Source organism: Hypoxylon trugodes (assembly GCF_022578975.1).
Source record: "Hypoxylon trugodes strain CBS 135444 unplaced genomic scaffold F4822scaffold_9, whole genome shotgun sequence".
Taxonomy (NCBI): domain Eukaryota; kingdom Fungi; phylum Ascomycota; class Sordariomycetes; order Xylariales; family Hypoxylaceae; genus Hypoxylon; species Hypoxylon trugodes.
The window spans coordinates 1986482-2007094 of record NW_026250024.1 but is presented as its reverse complement, the minus strand read 5'-3'; the positions used below and the strand labels follow the sequence as shown (position 1 = coordinate 2007094).

At 47.7% G+C, this 20613-nt stretch overlaps 8 protein-coding genes across 8 annotated transcripts; 4 read left to right on the top strand and 4 right to left on the bottom strand.

Moving 5' to 3' along the window:
• Window positions 1-574: 574 nt before the first annotated feature.
• Window positions 575-2417, bottom strand: F4822DRAFT_380029 (HET-domain-containing protein). The gene has a single exon (XM_051456391.1). The coding sequence runs from the start codon at window positions 2277-2279 to the stop codon at window positions 1035-1037; it is 1245 nt and encodes a 414-aa protein (XP_051310777.1). The 5' UTR covers window positions 2280-2417; the 3' UTR covers window positions 575-1034.
• On the bottom strand, window positions 2418-4464 carry F4822DRAFT_380028 (uncharacterized protein). The gene has a single exon (XM_051456390.1). The coding sequence runs from the start codon at window positions 4257-4259 to the stop codon at window positions 2556-2558; it is 1704 nt and encodes a 567-aa protein (XP_051310776.1). The 5' UTR covers window positions 4260-4464; the 3' UTR covers window positions 2418-2555.
• F4822DRAFT_380027 (xylose isomerase-like protein) lies at window positions 4465-5751 on the top strand. Its single transcript, XM_051456389.1, has one exon. The coding sequence runs from the start codon at window positions 4670-4672 to the stop codon at window positions 5561-5563; it is 894 nt and encodes a 297-aa protein (XP_051310775.1). The 5' UTR covers window positions 4465-4669; the 3' UTR covers window positions 5564-5751.
• A 452-nt stretch (window positions 5752-6203) lies between these two features.
• On the top strand, window positions 6204-8051 carry F4822DRAFT_380003 (taurine catabolism dioxygenase). The gene is made up of 7 exons (XM_051456388.1): window positions 6204-6807; window positions 6862-7138; window positions 7195-7458; window positions 7513-7634; window positions 7691-7769; window positions 7824-7850; window positions 7910-8051. The coding sequence occupies exons 1-7, from the start codon at window positions 6555-6557 to the stop codon at window positions 8019-8021; spliced, it is 1134 nt and encodes a 377-aa protein (XP_051310774.1). The 5' UTR covers window positions 6204-6554; the 3' UTR covers window positions 8022-8051.
• Window positions 8052-8621: 570 nt separating this feature from the next.
• Window positions 8622-10913, top strand: F4822DRAFT_416970 (uncharacterized protein). Its single transcript, XM_051459395.1, has 2 exons — window positions 8622-9458; window positions 9522-10913. Exons 1-2 carry the CDS (start codon window positions 9093-9095, stop codon window positions 10500-10502), a joined length of 1347 nt encoding a protein of 448 aa, XP_051310773.1. The 5' UTR covers window positions 8622-9092; the 3' UTR covers window positions 10503-10913.
• On the bottom strand, window positions 10801-13302 carry F4822DRAFT_379924 (MFS general substrate transporter). The gene is made up of 3 exons (XM_051456387.1): window positions 12599-13302; window positions 12223-12534; window positions 10801-12028 (listed from the first exon to the last, which is right to left on the bottom strand). Exons 1-3 carry the CDS (start codon window positions 13134-13136, stop codon window positions 11100-11102), a joined length of 1779 nt encoding a protein of 592 aa, XP_051310772.1. The 5' UTR covers window positions 13137-13302; the 3' UTR covers window positions 10801-11099.
• A 1664-nt stretch (window positions 13303-14966) lies between these two features.
• Window positions 14967-16835, top strand: F4822DRAFT_416966 (alpha-L RNA-binding motif-containing protein). The gene is made up of 3 exons (XM_051459394.1): window positions 14967-15087; window positions 15173-15622; window positions 15713-16835. Exons 1-3 carry the CDS (start codon window positions 15052-15054, stop codon window positions 16541-16543), a joined length of 1317 nt encoding a protein of 438 aa, XP_051310771.1. The 5' UTR covers window positions 14967-15051; the 3' UTR covers window positions 16544-16835.
• Window positions 16836-17879: 1044 nt separating this feature from the next.
• On the bottom strand, window positions 17880-20235 carry F4822DRAFT_379881 (Septin-domain-containing protein). The gene is made up of 4 exons (XM_051456386.1): window positions 19712-20235; window positions 19384-19629; window positions 18864-19330; window positions 17880-18811 (listed from the first exon to the last, which is right to left on the bottom strand). The coding sequence occupies exons 1-4, from the start codon at window positions 19977-19979 to the stop codon at window positions 18173-18175; spliced, it is 1620 nt and encodes a 539-aa protein (XP_051310770.1). The 5' UTR covers window positions 19980-20235; the 3' UTR covers window positions 17880-18172.
• Window positions 20236-20613: the final 378 nt, after the last annotated feature.

The window sequence follows — 20613 nt, the reverse complement described above, 5'->3', positions numbered from 1 at the left end:
AAGCCGTACATCCGGCAACCGTGACTTGACTTATCCCCAATGCCATTAATACTGGGCACAAAGTCAATTGTTTCTCTACAAGTATTAACTGCGATACAATATTAAACCTGCTCATCGTCGAATATCTCTATTAGCTGCATACCTAAGTAGGCTTAGCTTAACGAAACTAGGCACCTAGGTACGTAAAGCTACCTAGGGACGGAGGGAATAATTACCTGCATGCAGAAGCAGGTACAGCCTTTTATTTATAACCACTTATGGAATGCTGCTCACGTCATGCTAAGATCCAATTTCCTTAATACTTTTACTGAGTCTTGTCCTAAGAAAAACATAATTCCTACCAACTTACAATTTTGAATCAGTATTGGTATATCCTAATAGTACATTGACGTTCGATTACTGTCGTACTTTTTGATTTATAAGATTTGTTGACAAAGCGACCGAGCCCCATTGACAAGAGACGAGCGCGCGCCAAGTTCAATTTGCCTCGTGTTCTGGAGATTGAACCTTCGGACTTGCAAGCTCTAGCGGTTCTAGAACGATATTCGTGGACGCGCCAGCACTTGTCCCAAAATGGCAGCCTGCATTACCGCCTTAGGCAAGTACGTAAGCCTGGCAGTTTTTATGTTCCTTAGTGGTTTCTCCTTTAAAACTTCACACCGGTCGAATACAAATTACGCGAGGGTTAATACACACAGCCACGTTTATGCAAACTCAAATTTGACCGATCTAGTGTAAGACGCCGCCGACGACATGATCGTATTACTATGTGTGTAACCATCGGCATAACCTAACCGATGTTATCTATCGTGCGGGAAGGTACCGATGACTAACCGAGATAAAAGCCAAACTTTAGTCTCTGGCTAGAACTTTAATTCTTAGAGTTAATTACCCACTTCTATAGTATTTAGGGAGTTAATATAATCAACACGATACTTCGAAACTTTAGAACAACACATGTATGTACTAATAAACGACAAACACCAAGGGAGCCATGTATCAATGCATCTACGCCTGGTTGAGTCCCTTCTTTTTTATCCCCCTCTCTTCTTCCACCGTGACATGTGTTGTTCCGTGGCCCGCCGGACTAGCTCATACTGCTCATTCTGGAGGACCAAGACATCTTTATAAGGACAGCCAGAAAGTTGCTGAGAAGGAATCGTGATCCATTCCGCACATTGAATCCTACGATAGGCCCTACGAATTTTACCATTAACAAAAAAGGTAGCACTTTCCACCGGTTCCAGATGAATCAGGGGAATTTGCCATTGACCCGTTGGCGTCTGCACATCACACTGCAATGCCGCAAGGAGTCGCCCATCATCCGGAGGTTCCTTGAAATTCCCTTGGACGCGTATCTGTTCCTCGTCGGTAATGTTCACTCGAATCGAGAGTCCGACGTTGGTCATTGAGAATGGTGCAAGGCTCCACGGTGCCCAGAGCCGCAACGGCGGGACAGTCGCAAAATCAGCGGGAGACTGAGCCAAGAGACCACTACTTTCATAATCTCCACGCCACGCAAAAATGGACATATCGAAGGACGACTGCATGATCTCGCGCTGTAATCTCCCAAATGCGTTCGCTGCTCCTTCACCATATAAAACCGGCATATTGACTTTGCAAAGACCCATAAGGCTATACGCCATGTCTTCTTCCCGTGTTGTCTGCCGTTTGGCTATCCATTTTATTCGCTCCCCGACGCAGAAACCAAAGACCTGGTCCCTATCCTCAAGCAATGCCCTACTAATCTCTGTCGACTTGGCAATGGCGTCGAGCAAGTCAACTCCTCCATCGATTTCAGACCAATCAGCAGCGAAGAAGCGTCGTTGGCATGGTGTTACTAATTCCTGCAGTGTCCAACCCCGCGTTAGCCAACGTGAAGCGCACACCCCAGCGATTAATTGTTCCCGTGTTGCCAACGTGCCCATTGATTGTGCGACGACTTGTACATCTTCGAGATGTATGAAGCAAACCGCGGCGTCATAATAATATTTATTCATAGAATTAATCGCTTCAGATAAGTCGGCGCTATTCCGTTTATCGATGCAGCATGTATCCATCCACGCATACGCAAATCCGCACTCGAGTGCCGTGGCGCAAAAACTGGTCGTTTTTGTCCATCCTGCCCTGTGCTCTACAGCGGCTCGGCCTCCTTGCAGCTCGTGGAAAAGGACCTCTTCAGTTCCCCACGTATGAGAAAGTATCGCGTATGGGCGCTCCCGCACTTCTGCTTCGCCAAATGCCTCGAGCGAGAGCGTCTCTGTATTCAAGAGCCACATTAATTCGAACTTCAGGTAATGTTAATTGAATTATTTAATGAAGGAGTACAATATCGTGAAATGGCAACTTGGTGAGCTATTACACTCCTAAACATGCAGGACGACGCGCCCAGAATCTCCACAAAGCATGGCATGCGTTCATTGGATGACTCTACGATGGCGTACATGAGATACAGTTATGACATAGGATTTAGCGGAATTGCCCTATATTTAACGATAATCCCATCTTGCAACCTTAGTAAGCACTGATAAAAGCTTCAAATCGGATATTCGATATTATGGAAGTGTCTGGAATATCTGGCGAGCAATCGTGGCCGCCGATTCCGCATGCCAATACATGTCAATCAATCCCTCGAGGAGATTGATATTCGTTTCCACGTCCTTCTTAGCCATCATCCTCGTACTCTCCAATGTGGTTTGTTGCATATTTCGAAGAGTTACCGTTAAGGAGAGTGACGCTGCGTATGGGACGAAAGGGAATTTGGACGTTCCCATGCTAAGGAGAAGCAATATCTTTTGAGCGCAGTACTTATTCCTGATTTTGGCACTCTGTATCGTCGGGAGGGGTGTGGTTTCGGAAGTGCGCTCTTCGCCGATTGGAGCTTGGGGTGGTCGGTAGGATATAATGCCTATGGTGTGGTAGAAAAGTTCTAGGCAAGCTTGTAGTGACGGTTGAAGGACTTGGATGTTACATTCCCTGGCTAGGTCGTCAAATTCGGGCCATGACGCTTCCCAGATACAATCTTCTCTTGCTAATTCATCGGGTGCCCGGGCTCGATAAAGGTCTAGGACGCGGTCTAGCATCTGACAAAGTCGATATAGCAATGCGAGACCGGGAGAAATACTCTTTAGTACATCGTCATTGTGGGCTGGCAGGCAAATCTCGTTACTTCGAATCATTGCCGGTCGGCCGGTTATTACGGCGACGATCTTGTCGAGGGCAAAAAGGGAGCAAAGTAGTTCGACACGCCGTATTTCTGGAATAGGATCTTCTGGTCGCGAAGGGTAATGCAGGCCGACGGAGAAGGCGTAGTGTACGGATTGACCGCATAATCGAGCAACTTCGTCATCGCCATCAATGCCATAGGAATGGAAGGTCATCAGCGCGAGGACTTGGATCAGTTCCAGCCTATCATCGACGAGACCGATGTCTTGGGCGATCTTCAGAACGCCGAAGAGTCTATCAGCAAATAATCGCGGCGTATACGAGGGAGTCGGTGCTTCTTCGCAATCGGGAAGATGGAGATGCTGTCTAGCCGAGTCATTTTTGCAAGCAGCTAAGCATATAGCCTGCCTCAGAACGATGCTCGCCGGGTTTTCTCGATTTGCGGGTTCCGTAAGCGCCCGTGTGCTGAAGTCCACTATAGGCAGAATAGGGTGGACTTCCTCTTTGAAAATCTGTATTAGGGCATCAAGGTCAGGCTGAGGAGGAAGGACTTGGAGGCATTCGATCTCTAGATACGGTAGCACTGCTCGCACTACCATAGGAAGGTAACCAGGTCTTACTCCGGGTCGACGCTCAGAGGCAGGTGCTCTCATGTCCTGGAAGGAAGGGCGTAAGAGACGAGAGTGCGGGAGATTGTATGCCCCGTCCATTTCTACAGGGCTAGGTCCCACTGTATTAGGGGCGACATAAGCAGATAGGAGAAGAGAGCGTGCTGACGAAGGGCCAGTGAAAGGGAGTACCGGTCTTGGCGATGATACGAGGGAGGATTGTTGGTTTTCCCCATATGTCCCCTTGAAGTTCGGTAGGTCTGGTAGTTGGTAAGTCTCAGGTTCTGGAGGGTTGCGGTCATCGAGTAGGACCTCCGCAATCATTGTTTCGTTAACCATATCCTCCTCCGATTGCACCGAGGTTCCTTCGGGAACATGGCGACACTTGCGTTTTCCTTTCCTGCAAGCATCACAAGCTCGCCGCACTTGACTACGTTTCGCCCCATTCCCATTTCCGTGGTCCCCTAGGAACCTGATTCTCTTCATGCTTTTCTTGTTTGGTAAATAGTAGGTTGAGTTTCTCAGTGACAAAAGTCCACAGTTCAGCGGTGTGCGGACCTGCCCAATCCGGTAAGTCCGGAGATCGTGCGTGCGATTGTAACGCCGTGCTGAGCCCCTATATAAATAGGAGATTACCAATCTACCATTGTCCTAAAAGAAGTAATGCGAGGGGATTTTGCGGACCCCTCAGTATTTGTAGGAAGTTTGCTAAATAAGATATCGAAATGCTTCAAGATGGATCAGAAGACCCGCAGTGTCTTGGTGACGCATATATATAAGGAGGGGGTATCGGCCGATGTCTGCCTGGACATTCCGGGTTCACTGTAGTTCAGCGCAATTACTCCAGAAATAACCCCTTTATTGAACTCAACTCATAAGGATATAAAACCTCCAATATGCATCTGTCAACACATACGTGGATGCGACCGGAACCCCTTGAGGTAACCCTCAGGAGGGCAGCCTCACTCGGCTACACTTCAATTGAGATCGCCGGTGAGCCAGATCGATACGCCATCGATGAGACGAAGGCTCTCTTGAAGAAATACAACATAGCTTGCTGGGGTGCCGTCACTATAATGTACGGCTCCCGAAATCTAGCGGCGGCCGATAAGGCCGAGCGGGAAGACACAATTAATTATATGAAGAAAGTCGTCGACCTATCTGCGGGACTAGGGGGAGAGATTATAACACTCGTCCCTGGAACCGTCGGCAAGCTACAGCCAAGCGCGAGCTCCCAAGAGGAATGGACTTGGGTCGTCCAAGGTGTGCGAGAAGTCGCTCTGTACGCCGCGGAAAAGGGGATCCGTGTCGCGGTAGAACCGCTCAACCGTTTCGAGACATACTTGGTTATGAACACTTCCCAGGCGCTACAGGTCATCGAGGAGGTGAATCTGCCAAATGTCGGCGTTGCATTTGACCCCTTTCACCTCAACATCGAAGAGCCGGACCTCTTCGCCGCCATACGGAGATGCGGCGATAAGATCTTTGACGTGCATCTCGGAGATAACAACCGTCTTGCCTGTGGTGACGGGACTATAGATTGGCCCAAGTTCATCAAGACACTGCGCGAAGTCGGATACAAAGGAGGCTTAGCGCATGAGTCTATGCCGCCGGTTGATCGGACCTCGCGCGGCGCCTTCGGCTCGAAGCAGCTTGAGGAAGAGCCGTGGGATGTGGACGCGGGGACTTTGCAGTTTTTGAAGGACCATGCTAGTGGTGTTCTCAGGGAGAACTATTACCATGGATTGTTGGCGAAGACGGCGGAAACCATATTGCCGTTGATCAAGTAGGCGGGATAGGTCAATGGTTGGGAATACGAGGTGCTTCTATCGTATCCTATAACCGAAGTATGATTCCCTCGCTTAGTATCGTTGGTCCTATCCCTAGCTTGGTACATACATTGTGGGGTTAGGTAGTTTATAGACTTCATAGATCTCGTGATGCTATGACATTGTGTCATTGCGTATGAAGACGAACGTGATATAGCGACACTTGAGTTTATCCGATATAGGAGTCCAATTGTGTCCTCTGGCGCGTCGTAAACGCGTAGTGCCATGTGATAAACTTGATCAAACTGGTTATAGCTCGAGCAACGATTTCGTATAGGGGTGCTGAGTAGCATCTAGAACCACCCTGGTTACACAAGTCAACCCAAGTATATGCATCGCCCTATTCCAAGTAAAGATCCTATTATATTAACGTATAGCTGTCGTTACAAATCGATATGACACGTGCAAAATTAATCTATGGCGTCTCGCGAATGGTATACTAGAGCTGTATTCGACACTAGACTGCTTGCACCATTTCACTATGAAGCTCATCAGGTACGCTACCGGTTAATTTACAAAACAGATCCAAATGCATACATCCCACGTCACTAAACAGGAGCATTGGGAGTTGTAGAACGTATAGCGTCCCAAGTTATAGGAATTTACAAATTTCATTCGTCGAGAGCTAGCTAAGACCCCCTCAACAGCTCACTATTCAGCTTGACGTTATTCGCGGGGTATCTGATCTCATTTGGAGATGGCATCATTGCATCTTGACGATTCGTCAAAGATAGCAATGGTAAGATAGCAAATGCATTGACGTGATTCTTCTGGATTGTTGAGATAGCTAGAGTACTTGGCATGGAGTGGAGTCTAGTTGTGAATTTGATATGTATAAAACGACGTAGAAGGTCGAGATATCTCAATATTTAACTTGGAAAAATAGTACCGCTCACAATATCACAATATTAATTGAACACTTAATACCATCTTTCGCAATTCATTCATCATCATGGCTCCTCCCGCAGCAGATGTTGATGTGCAATCGGATGTACCAGTTGAGCAGATCAGCAAGAAATCTGTCGGTGCTGTTCCCATTAGAACCGCAACTAGCAACAGACTCGATGGACCTTTGAAGTACTCCGGAAGCCTTGACTCATACGAACAATTTGATGTCACCAAGGTTATCGGTCGGGAATTTCCCAAACTCCAGCTAAGCGAGATCTTACACGATGACACCAAGATCCGTGACTTGGCCGTCCTAGGTAAGATACTACCTTTAACTATGAGGCTTCGATTGGTGGCCTAACATTTGATAGTGTCACAGCGAGGAGTGGTATTCTTCCGCAACCAGGACATCAACATCGATGATCAGAAGATCCTAGGTGACAGACTTGGTCAACTCACTGGCAAGCCGGAATCCTCCAAGCTCCACCGCCATGCTCTCTCAAATAGCAAGCGCGGAATTCCCGTAGATGAGAATGGCCGCCTCGATGATGAAGTATCCATCATCTCTTCCGAACAGAACCGCAAGTTTTATAAGGACCGCTTCAACGCGTTCTCGAAGAAGATCGCCAGCCAGGGATGGCACGCAGAGTAAGTGCCAACATTCGCACGACAGCCAAAATTTAGGTTACTAACGTATAAGTCAGCATCACGTTCGAGCACATCCCTTCGGATTACGCCATTCTCAAGATTATCCAGCTCCCCGAGGATGCCGGTGGTGACACATTGTGGGCCTCTGGCTACGAGGCGTACGACCGTCTATCTCCGCCCATCCAGAAGCTAGCAGAGAGCCTGACTGCTACTCACAACCAACCGGGCTTTGTCAAGGTCCAGAATGACTTTGGCGAGGAGCTCATCAACACAGACCGTGGTTCCCCCGAGAACAATGGCCTTGACTTCAGGGCGGAACAGTAAGCAGCGGAAGTCCTTAATCAATAGTTTAAGGATGCTAATTAAATTTTTAGCCCTCTTATCCGTACCAACCCTGTAACGGGATGGAAGAGTCTTTTCGGTGCCGCTGGCCAAGTCGAGGCTGGCTGGATCAACGGAGTTACCGAGAGGGAGAGCGAAATTCTCAAGGACTACTGTACGTCGCCTGACACCATTACGTTTCTTTGTCTAGCGAGGCTAACAATGCCGTAGTCCTTCAACTTATCGTTGAGAACCACGACCTCCAGGTTCGATTCAGATGGAACAAGAATGATCTCGCGATCTGGGACAAGTAAGTCATCCGTATTTATGACTCAATATAATTGTGCTGACAAATGCCATCTAGCCGCTCCGTATTCCACACGGCTACAAAGTAAGCCAAACACTCCTAGATGTACAGATTTTAGTAGGAAGAAGCTAACCTCGGAATAGTGACTACTCCGGAAAGCGACAAGGTAACCGAGTTGTCTCGATTGGTGAGAAGCCATACTATGACCCCAACTCGAAGTCCCGCCGTGAAGCACTCGGACTTGTTGACGCTTAATTCTTTGCGCCCATATACAAGGTGTCACACACAACGCCTTGTGCCCCCAAACTTCCAACTTAGCGAAGTAATGAGAAACAATTTGATCGTGGGAACAGGCAATTTGACTCACTTTCTAAGGCCCCAAAGCGTAATGAGTAATTTAGCAAATATGAGTTACGAAGTAAATGTTAGTATAACGAACTATTGAATTTAATATAATCGAATAGTTTATATCCCTATAGCAACAAACAAACCTAAGAGCTCGAATATTTTGCTTCCTTTAGTAATGGTTTCGGAAGCAGGTGATGAACAGGTGAAGGTTCGAGGGTAGGATTGGTGCGGGGAGGAAAGTTACCCGTTTCGGAGATAAAGATAAGAAGCTAGCTCAATTGATAGGTACATGCTTTCCAGGCTGAAAATGGCCTGTACTGGCGATCTTGGACCAATTAGATTTAGTCCTGTGACTCAAATACAGGCACTTAAGGTGTAAAGTCAATGCGGATGGCGGGGCATTTGGCAGCTAAAACACAAATTTTCGATCAACTCGTGCCCCACCCAAGAAAAATTCAGTGGACCCTTGCTTTTTGGAGCTTCCTCTCCATCGCAAACTCTCTGTACGACCTAGCAAGGTAGCCAAAGCTTCTTCATTCCGCATCTCAAGAGAATTCTTCCCTTCTCTCTCTTACAACTTTCCCACCAAGCGAACTTGGTAAAACTCAAACAATACCCCTTCTCTTCTACCCAATTCAATTGAACCTTATTTACAGGCACAAAACATACCATTTGACAAGGGTTTTCAACTTTAATCCATCTTGTCGCATTGTCGCTCAGAAGCTTATTCGCGTGTGACTCCCCGCCGCGATTTCTTCTGCCCCGCGACAATACAAAACCAACAATAAATATACAAATCAATTACTCACCCTTTCAAGTCCTTCCTCTCTACATTTTCGCATTCACCATATAAATACGAGACCTGCATTACGCAAGGACACATACTTCTATTGTCTAGTCTTTGTCTGAATCTCCGTCCTTACAAACCGTACTAAATCAACCACTTGTCAAAAATTCTCCCTCCGCCCGTTTGCCATTATGAGCGACCAAGAAACCAAGCCCGCCGAGGGTGTCACGGCTCCGGTCGAGAACCCCGACGCAAACAACAACGAATCTGCGACCGCCCCTGATGCTATGAATGTAGATAATCAAGAAATCGCCGACGACAAGGCTGCGGACGCTAAGGATACAAGTGGTAATACTGAAGATGCTGCCAAGGAAGACAAGACTCCTGATGTAACTGAGGCTCAAGAAGACAAGGTCGAGACCAAGCAGGAGACACAACCGTCGACTACTTCGGCCAAGCCCATGTTAAAGGTTAACAGAAATGGTTGCCCCACGCGAGAGAAATCGGACCCTTCCATCCTCCCCGACTCGGACGACGCTAAGCTCATCCGCCGTCAGGTAAGATATTCCTTGGCACGATGAATTACTCTGGCGTAATGGTAACTAACATTGGTGTCCTAGGTTCAATTCTACTTTAGCGACAGCAACCTACCCCAAGACAAGTTCCTCTGGGAGAAGACTGGAGGCTCTGAGAACAAGCCGGTACCCATCTCTTTGATTTGCAGCTTCTCGCGTATGCGTCGATTCAAGCCTTACTCGGCCGTTGTCAATGCGCTTAAGGATAGCGAGGTCCTTGTTGTAGAAGGTTCCGAAGGCGAAGAAACGGTCCGTCGAAAGGGGGCTTTTCAAGAAGACCCGGATCGAGAGAAGAAGATTCATGAGCGCAGCACCTACATCAAGGGCTTTGGAGAGGAGAAGAAATCCACTCAATTCGACGTCGAAGACTTTCTCTCTAAGTATGGAGAATTCAACACAGTCCGTCTACGACGATCCGAGGATTCGGAGAAGGTTTTCAAGGGTTCCGTCTTTGTTGAGTGGATCGACAAAGAGACAGCGGATGCCTTTCTAGCTTTAGATCCCAAGCCTCTATGGTTAGGCGAGTATGAGATGTCAATCATTCCGAAGACAGAATATGTAATCCAACAGGCGAAAGAAGAAGCCCGTAAGGGGAAGGGTCACGGACATTCACAACGCGGCCAGCGCGGCGGTCGAGGTTCTCATCAATCGCGAGGTAATCACCGCAACACTGATGTGAACGATTGGAAGAAGCGCCGCCAGGAGGATCATCGTAATGGGTTTGATGATCGTCGTGGCCGTCGCGATCACCGTGGACGAGGACGAGGTCGAGGTGGCCGTGGCCGAGGTAACGATCGTGGCCAGAACGGTAACGGTCGTGCCGATGAACAGCAGCGCACCGCTCGAGACAATGGAAGACCTAAGATTCACGCAAGCAAAGAAAGCATTAAGGATATGAAGGAAGAGGCCAAGCGCAATTCCGAGGCGCAGGCAAACGGAAAGCGCGCTAGAGACGACGATGGTACCACCGATGCTCCTCCTACAAAGAAGGTCGACACTAAGGAGGCTGCCGCCAACGCTGCGTGAGCAATTTGAAGCAGCTTATTATTTGCCTCAATCATACCATACCCCTTACACATAAACTTGTTTCCTACCGATTCTTCGTGGATTCCCGTTACTACTGCGTCGAGATGCTTTTGCCTCAGATAAAAGCGGGTATAGATTTGCTTACCTAGGTAGCTACTGCTATCTTGCTAAAGATCCGAATGGGTCTTAGAGTACGCATGAGGGTACTTTGCACGAAGGTGTAGGATAACGCAGGTTTAGGTAATTGCCTGCTAAATTCAGGGATTCCTAAGAACCAGCTTTGGCAGCACTTGGTTTCCGTTGTGGAAACGGAATTGGCATTGGCGTTTGCTTCGGACTTAGGTATTTGCTGCCACTACAAATAGCGCCAGATAGATTTGCCATAAAATGAAATTTTATGATTGTAAAATATGAGTTCATTGTCTTCTATATGATGATAACTCCGTGTGCGATACCCGTCTAGATGCCAAAAAAACATGACGCTATTCATAATGCTTCATCTAAATGTTAGTAACTCAGGCCATGATCCATCGTGTTTCTACCCTTCCCTGGATTTACCTCAGTAGCCGCCTTTTTTTTTTCCATCCCTCAATCCAATTATGCTCCCGCAGCGAACGGACTCCTCTTCCTCAATATCTCACCGTACTTCCATAGCAATATCGGGCCAGGCCAACCTATAACCACACCCAAAAGCGCCATAAGCGTATTTCCCCAACCATAACCCAATCGATCATACATATACGGCGCGAAAAGCGGGAATCCGAAACCAGCGAGCGAACGTAGTACAGTATTCGCACCAACAGCACTCGCAGCGTATCGTTGATACGAATCCACCAAAAAGCCCTGAAGACACTGAAACCCGATAATAGCACCGGAAGCGAATATCATGGCGCCGATATTGGGGCCTATCCAATGAGTTTTGTACTCGGCTGTCCAACCGTAGATAACTAGCCCCACGGGCACAAGAACGGCGCCTGGGACCATCATAGGGACGCGGAATTCGGGCTTACCTATTCCGTAGCGCCGTTTTAGGGATACGTAGATGCGGTCTTGGAGCGGAGCGCAGATTTGTGCGCCGAGGAAAAATCCTAGGCCTAGACTTATGTAGTTCAACCCCCCGATTCCGACGCTCATACCATAACCATCGGGTTTGGGGGTTGTGAAGAGCGTGGGGAAGGATGCTAGCATGAGGTACATGAGGCCGTAGAGGTACATCGCGTATACAGCTATACATTGTACGATTATTTGCGTGGCGAGGAGTTTAAATGGACGTGTCATTGCTGTGCCGAGGGTTTGGATTATGCTGGCGTCTTTGCGGCCTAGGTCATCGTATGGTGTTCTCAAATCGGGATTTCCGGTTTCCGCTACTAGTAATCGGCGTTTGCGGTCGAGGAGAACTGGGGCGTAGGTTTCTCGTAGGAAATACAGGCCTGCGCATTGCACGATGCCGTCGGCTATGCACGTTGCCCAGAACGCCCACCGCCATGTTGTGTTCTCGGTGATGAAAGCACCGGCGATAGGTCCGACTAGATACTTCTCATTAGCTCAAAAGTAAAGCAGGGTATTTTTGATATCACGATTGTGGTCCGAATCTCGACGTGAGAGTAACTAAAATAGATACTTATAACTTTATAACTATTTCTTTTTGATTTGTATTCGATAGGTCCTTTATGTATGATAATATATGATTCGAAATATGAAAAATGGACGTTTTACATACCGGCAGGACCCAGAAGTGGGGCAAGTGAATACATGGACATGGCACGCCCGCGATGCTCGGCTATAAAAAGGTCACCAAGAACGCCTCCGCCAATGGCTAAAGCCGCAGATCCGCCTAGTCCTGAGAGGAATCGGAAGGCAATCATTTGGCCCTTGTTTTGTGCAAATCCGCAGCCCAGAGTGAATGCGAGAAAGCCTAGGTTAGAGAGTTGGAGCACCGGGACACGCCCGTAAAGCTCGGAGAGGGGACCCCAGCATAAAGGTCCTAACGCATAAGCTAACACGAATGCGGACAGTATAATGTTTTGTTCAACTGTGTAGAAGAAATCAGTTGCTACATTCGATTTTGCCAAGCGAAAAGGGGGGTCTTGGCTTACAAGCTTCGGAGATGTTAAAATCTCTACCTATAGCCGTCAAGCCAGGTGCCACCATGGACGACGAGACGGGGGAGACGAAGGTGAACATAGAAACGATGAAGACGGCACCCCATTTCTTCGATATTGTCCAGTTCTTGGGGTTCTCTGGGTCGTCGGGCCCGCTCCATGTCACGAGACCTGGATCACCTGGATCCGGGTTTGTAGCCGCCGCTGCTGCGTTCTTCTCATTTTCTTGGCCTTGTTCTAAGTCGGGATCTCGTTGTGATTCAATGCCATCTCGTACTTCGGATACAGTCCGCGAGATAACTCGCGAAGGAACCTGAGACGGAACTTGGAGGTTTTCGCGGCACGAATATGTGCTGGCGGTCTCGGTATTGCTGTTGCTATTACTATTATGGTCTAATTTGTCCTCGCGAGTCTCTGATTTCTCTAATCCATTGTCGCCTGTTGGTCGGGCTTCGGCCGTCGCCGTGATTGATTCGGTATCAGACACGCCATCTTCGGCTCCGGCCTCCTTTTCTATGCCGGAACCCTTCATTCCCACTCTCTTTTCCACCTAAAGGTATACAGGGAAATATCCAAAATAGCGTTGCTCCTAACTGATGTTCTTTTTGTAGTCTCAAGGGGCTTTAGTGTAGGTAAAGTTAGGTGACGCTCAACTGAAGAGAATCTAAACGGGAAGTTCACACTAAATAGCGAACGGAGGGAGCAAAGAGCGGAGTAATCAGCGAATGAAAACTCGACCGAATAGACCTAAAGGTTCTTCATATACGACGTAACCTCGCATCTTCGGGCTGGGTGAGCTGCGAGACCGCACAGTGGGGAACATGACGGGCATGGGACATGACGGTATAAACGGGCCTATTACGAGTTATACACTTGTATAGACTACAAACTGGAAGAGCATATCCCGATTGCCCAACAAACGCAACCTTGCCGTAGACAGCCAGATTGGAGGGGGATCCCGACGTGGGTAAGGACATGATAGATGGGGATGATGTTCCATTGTCCAATCATAGGGGGTTAACGGCATTCTAACCTCGTTTACGTAACCCTTGTCGGATAAGGCATCCGGATATAAGCGACCTATGAACTGGTAGTTTAGAGTAGATATTCGCCTAAGTTAGTCAACTTGTCCGGCAGTCGGTACCGAAGACGGCTGCATTGTAACATTACTCACAGATAATTCCCGAAGTGCGGTTAACTTACATGAGCGTTGTGGGTGTGTTCGTAGTCGGTGAAGAAATTTCCGTCTAGGAGGATCGGCCGGACAGTGACGGACGGTAACGGAGATAAAAGCTAGTAATACCGGCATGTGTATACGGACTAAACGAACCGGAATAATTCCATCTTTCGAACCCAATGACTAAATTGATATATCCGGGGGTACATTGTGGTTTATAGACTTGTGAAGGGCGATCATTGAGGATCGGTGATCAACCTCATGCTCCGTTATGACACTGCAATTGGTGATTATATTGACGTAAGACGTTTGTTCTGACAACTTTGGCTTACCAACCTATCCGAAATCTGTAAGCCGTAGGATTATGATTACCTTGTAGACCGCCGCAATACCGATGTCCACAGATACTTCATGTGATGAAGTGGGTTTTGAATGCTTTCGGAATGCTTTATCAAAATATCTTCTCGCTTGCTGCATGAATGGAGGCAATTCGAAACGTTATACACTACCGACTAATATTATGAATAAGCAGTACTTATTCTATATCATAACTAGGTGTTTGATAGGATGTCATATCACCATAATGTTACACCTGAATTCCGTGTCCGGGGGCGTAATATAACGATCACCATGTGCCATGTCAGAAGCTCAATGCTAGGTACGATGATGGGCTGACGTCGTGATAGTATTCGGCTTGTTGAGCGGGTTTCAAGCCTCACATAAATACCGCCAAGTCCGATCGAAGCCGAAGCGGATACCTAAGTTTTGAGGTTGATGGACCTCATAATCGATCATCACGGAATTCTTGATCACGGCATCTAGTCAGTAAGCGAGCCGGAGGATGGGATCCTAGTATTTTATAATTGCGGTGTATAAGTATCAACGGAGTAGAGGAAGTACCGGTAATATTACGAAGTCTTTTCATAATTCATATGACGATGACTGTATATCATAATAGTACATATTGGGAATGCCTTCATAATTGGAATGTGTAAGTTGAATCGTACATAGAAATAGATGTTCAAGAGAGAAACGTCGCCAAGAATTACGCCGACCCGACCGGCTGAGAAAGATGGGCCAGTCTTATCGATAAAGAAGATACAGACCCATAATAAAATCAATTGCGCTCCCGCGGACTTTGATAATGAGCACGTGATCGTTTATCTAGAAATTTTTGGCCGGTGCGGTGCAAGTAAAAGTTCAAGGGTGTCGACAACATAAGCCCATCCATAGCTGTTGTTCATACATAAATCTCGGAACAACAGCCAAGATGAAGCCGAGGAGATTTCACGGTCTAAGAAGACCGGTAAGTTCGCACCAATCCGATTCAATTGCTACTAGAAAAGAAGAATTCAATTGTCTCTAATTTCTATCCGTTCGAATTTATATAGAAACTCCGGCAAAGCTGGAATAAATACAACCTCTATAACATCGCTCGGCTTAGGGACCCCAGGGTCGATGTCGCCCCCATAACTTTCTTCCAGCAAAAATGGAGGGCCAAGGGTTTATTACGAGGTTACCACGGCGAGCACGTCGTCGAGCGCAAATGGGTGCGCATGTTCAGTCGACGCTTGCTGGGTGTCACTGATATGGACACCAAATATATGGCCAAGTACGACGGTTCCGAGCTAGCCTCCGGTAGAGGATCCGGGAAGGATACGAAACCGAATTGGGATAATCGGAGGGTAAAGGAGCGTACCTTGACGCCTTACATGCAGATGACGTTCGCACCTATGGAGAGGAGGTTAGATATTGCGGTTTTCAGAGCTATGTTTGCAAGTAGTACAAGGCAGGCCAGGCAGTTCTGTGTCCACGGCGCTGTGAAGGTCAATGGCAAAGTTGTAAGTACCATCCTTCTTACACCTTCCCAACCTCGAAAACCCACAGCATGGAGAGGCATCTTGCTAATCAACGCTCTCGTTGTGTTATAGATGCCATACCCCGCCTACCGTCTAAACCCCGGCGACATGTTCTCAGTCGAGCCCGAACGAGTTCTACACGCAACCGGCGCCCCCAAAATCGACCCCAACAAAATAAAACCGAATAAAAAGCGCGCGAAGGCCAAAGCGGAAGGGAAGGAAGTCGTAGAGGCGGGCGCAACAAAAGCCGCCGAAGAAGAAGATGCCGAAGCTCAACCCGAGGAAGCAGAGGCAGCCGAGCAAGATCCAGACACAACAGACGCGCCGGAGCCTGTCAAGCAAGATATGACATTGACAAAGCAAAAAATCAAGGAGCTCATAGCAAAAGCCAAATCTACCCTAGAGAACGAACAGCTTAGCGGGTCACAGAAGCAGGAAATACGGAAAATCGTCAAGCAAATGAAACCCCTCCTCTCGCGCGCCGGCCGTGATAGCGCGGATCCTCAACAGATCACTGATGAATTGACGAACCTCTTCTCCGAGCTTCAACTCACTAGAGAGTCTACGACCACAGCCGAACGGCAAGAAATGTCATCAGAGGATGCCCTCTCGATTCTCACCGATAGCCAGCTTAAGCAAATATCCGAAAATATGGCCCAGGTCCTACGTACCGAGCAGGAGAACCCTTACGATCCTAGCAAGCCGTATAGAACGCCCTGGCAACCCCGTCCATACATGGGGCCTTTCGCCTTCATACCCAAGTACCTGGAGGTCAACCAGAATATCTGCTCTGCCGTCTACCTGCGCCATCCCGTTGCTAGGGTTGGCTATGCTGAGGTGCCCACGCCCTTCGCTTCGCCTGTTAGTCAACTGGCTTTCAACTGGTATCTAAGACGGAGGTAAACTAATCACTACGGATGGTGGTTTCTGCTACGTCTGGGTTCTCGTATGGAGGGAGAGGATATACGGTCACGATCAGGTAATGAAAAGCCATCTACCGAGCAAGGCGGGAGCGCTTTGGGTTATAGAAAAGCCTACAATCTAGCACTATACCCAGTTTAGCTTACAAGACTACTCCGGGGTGGCGAGAAGGCATAAGGGCAAAGACCCTTCTCTGTGTATATACAGCAGGTATATAGAGACAACATGTACAATAATGATGTATACCATCACAATCAAAAGTTTACGTGAGCAATTAAGTCAACCTAGCATGAGAGTAATGTGAGCTCAATATTTAATGTCCGATCGGCACAGCGTGTATAGGCCTATCAACAGGACCGAAAAATCCAATACTACAAAAAAACTGGATGAATTAACTCAATTATTTTTAACAGAATATTTCGATGAATAATTAAGGACCAGGCGAGAAAAGACACGAATCCTTCAATAGCAATACAAGTTAAGCAGGTAAACTTCTAGATGCCAACGTAAAGCTCCCACCAACCGAGTATTACACCACTACGAATAACTATCACTAGGGACAAGCCAAATAAGACAACTCACAATTGTATTAACATATCACAGCAACAAAAGGCACACATCATTTCTACACCATAAACAGCTAACTCAATTCCTAAGAAAAAACATCATCCTTTTTGATTCAGACGACCTAAGCTGAAAAAACACATCGAGGCTAAAAACACAAGGAAAACACAGGACTGTGGGTTTGACGTAAAAGGAAAAACCAAGAGCAAGCCAAAGTTCGTGGCCAGATGTGTGTGGGCGTCGAGGGGATTAGTTTTCCCTTCCTCGTTTGGATGGCACTAGCCGGCGAGACTGGTGTGGAAAATACCCATCCTTGCGAGTCAGAAAGGATTACTCCTAAAATACAGATTTCTAATTTTGCGGGAGCATTTCTTTTTTTTTCTGACGTTCTCCTCCGTATCCTCCACGAACACACCGAGCCGCCTATCGACTTTCCGTCAATTCCGGGTATTTTGTCGTAACAGCTGAAAATAAAAAGCACATATGATCGTGAAGGGAAATGAATGTGTATGACAGACACTCCGACGATGGCGACGAGACTCAAGTTGTCCGGAGAGCTGTTTCGTCTTAGGAGGCGGGTTCTAACCGATTGACAAGGGATATAATAGATAATGCCTCTTGTGCCTATTCGCCATATGCTATACCTGCCCCTTCTTTTTTTTAAGGCGGCCTTAGTGTGCAATGTTTGAGGGAATAGGATACAGTTCGTCAAAATCCAGAACCAACTATATCTCACCGAAAATGTTCAAGAACGCCGGAAAAGCAATCCCAGACAACAGGAAATCCCGCCTCCCGGAAGCCACCTTTTTGTCGTTTGCATGGTAGTTATCGAGTAGTTTTTTTGGGGTACCACAAAACCACGGCCAGGATATTCTCATCAAATAATGGTTCTGGTGAACAATTATTCGATGAGGCGCATTAGGTGATTGGTAATTAAAAAAAGACAGTTTGAATAGACAGAGAAGAAGTGAAAGGACACGGCAGGCCGGTACTGTATAGGCATCATGAAGGCTCGGGCGTGGATCGTAGATGAGAAGGCGTCGAAGGTTAATTTCGTAAGGAGAAACCCTTTCGCTTGCCTTCTTTCTCTATCGGCCGTCCGCTTTCGACTCTGGCCTTCTTTTCTTCCAGCTCTAACCGTTGCCGCTCCAATTGCTCCTTCATCTCTCTGTGACGAGCATACAACTCTTCTTCGCTCTGCTTCAACTTGCTCTCCTTTTCGGCCACCTTCTGCTGGAATACCATCTTCATTTCGGCCTCCATCTTGGCGAGCTTCTGCTCGTGTAGAGCACGCTCCTCTTCTTGCTTGACGGCAGGGTTAACCTCTTTGAAGACGCTTGGATCCTGAGCAACACCCATGGCGGTAAGCTTGTCTGTTCGGTAGTTCTCGTAGAGTGAGTTGTTGGTGTGCTCCTTGAGTTCCTCCATGTGCGTCCTGATAAGCATCTGGCGCAGCTTCACGAAGTCGCAGTGCTCCTCGTTGTCTACCTCGATAACACCCCATGGGTATCGACGGCCGCGGACCTTGCGTCCATCGGCGTTGGTAACCTCATTATTGGCACCGACAACGGCGAATGGAACCTTAGACATAATCTCGTTGTTCTCCGCAATCGTCTCCTCATCATCCAATTCATATCGGGGTCCTTCGAAGATCTGAATGCCGTGGTGCTTGATATCCGCGAGAATCTATAGCGGAATTAGTTAAGATACAATAACACAAGTAGTCCGTTGAACTTACTCTAGACTTGAATCCGGTGATCTCGTCATCGGTGAGGGTATCCGACTTAGCAATAACAGGGATCAAGTTGACCTTGGTGTGTAGACGACGCATAACCTCGATGTCCAAAGGCTTTAGGGAGTGACCAGTGGGTTGAATGAAGAAAACACAGGCGTGGATACGGTTATCAACGATGTTCATGCGGTTCACCTTGTTCTCGGCATCTAGGTAAGCATCGTAACGCTGCTCAATGTTGTCGACGATGGGTCTCCATGATTCGTCATTGTTCACAAAGTCACCGAAACCGGGAGTGTCAACGACAGTTAGGCGTAGACGAACGCCAGCCTCCTCAATATCTGCACTGATGGATTGGATAGAGACAGTCTTGGGTATTATGTCAAGACTAGGGCCCTTTCGGTCCTTGGGCGGGTATAGGGAGGTGTTGAACAGAGTGTTGACAAGCGTAGATTTACCAAGTCCAGATTCACCTGGAAACCACAATTAGCATCCGTATAGATAGACACAAGCCTCTAAAACGTACCAACTACCATGACATTGAAGTTGAAGCCCTTTCGGACGCTCTTACGGTGCCACTGGTTTGGCAGGTTGGCAAAACCGACATATCCTGTCAGCTTCCTTCGAACGATGTTCCTGCTGTCGTTGACGATAGGACCCGAAGAAGTAACCGGCGCTGTTGGTTTAAGGTCAGAACTCGGCGGAGACGACGGTTGGGGTGAAGATTGCTTGCCCTCGGTCGGCGCAGGCGATGCTATCGAACCGTTTGCAGCTAATTAAACGTCAGCATAGATCATCAATCCCAGACCCCGTGTAGAAGAGCAAATTGCAAGAGCATAGCCAAACGTATATACCAGTAAGCGGCGCGTTGAAGTAGAGCTCATCGTATGACATTGGCTTGTGGGGGCCAAGAGATGGAGCATCAACAACTAGCATGCTACGGAAATGACGAACGGAGGGAGGCTGGTTTTCTTGGTCCACGAGGCTACTTGGCCGAACAGCGAGAGCTGGAGGTGTTGACGACTCTCTTTGAGGCAAACAGAAGTTGTCCATGAAATGGTTGTTGTCCAGTTGTACGCTGCGAGCCCGGGCCTTGCCATGTGGGTTGAGAAAAGCCGGCATTGTGTAACAGTTGTTGCTTTATTGTTTTCCGTTTTTTTTTTTCTGGTTTTTGATTGAGGACAGTTGTTCCTAACGATGACCGAGTATTCCAAAGAACCAAATAGAGGTCGAGAACCAAGAAGTGATAGATCAACCCAAAAAACAACGGTTAAGGAGGTTGATAGGCGAGCGGATTGATGTTGATGAGATGGGAGAAGAGAAGTGATCGATCCAGCGAAATGTCTGACCAAGTAGGGAGATATGAACGCCAGGCCAGACCAATGTTGCTTCCCATAATTACGGCGACTCTTGCAATATGCTCTCCTCGATGAAACGGGCGACTGCATCATCCAGTGGTAGAAAGTGCTTACCCATAGTGAATATGTCAATAGATGTTAGGACTTAAGAGATGCGAGCGAAGGAAAGCGCGAAATCTAGTCTAGAGATGAGGAAAGATTAGTCTTATCGTCCAAAGCTGTTGTTCTTTTGCTTTTCATATAGTAGGGAGGTGTAGTATCCCGAAGGAGAATAAAAAAGGAGAGCCGCAAGCTGTCGCAACGACGTGCAACAGAAAAAAACTAGTTGCTGCAGAGGAAAGGGGAGGGAAGCTAGAAGCACGAGACGCGAGATGCGAGCAGTGCATAGACGGGAGGTT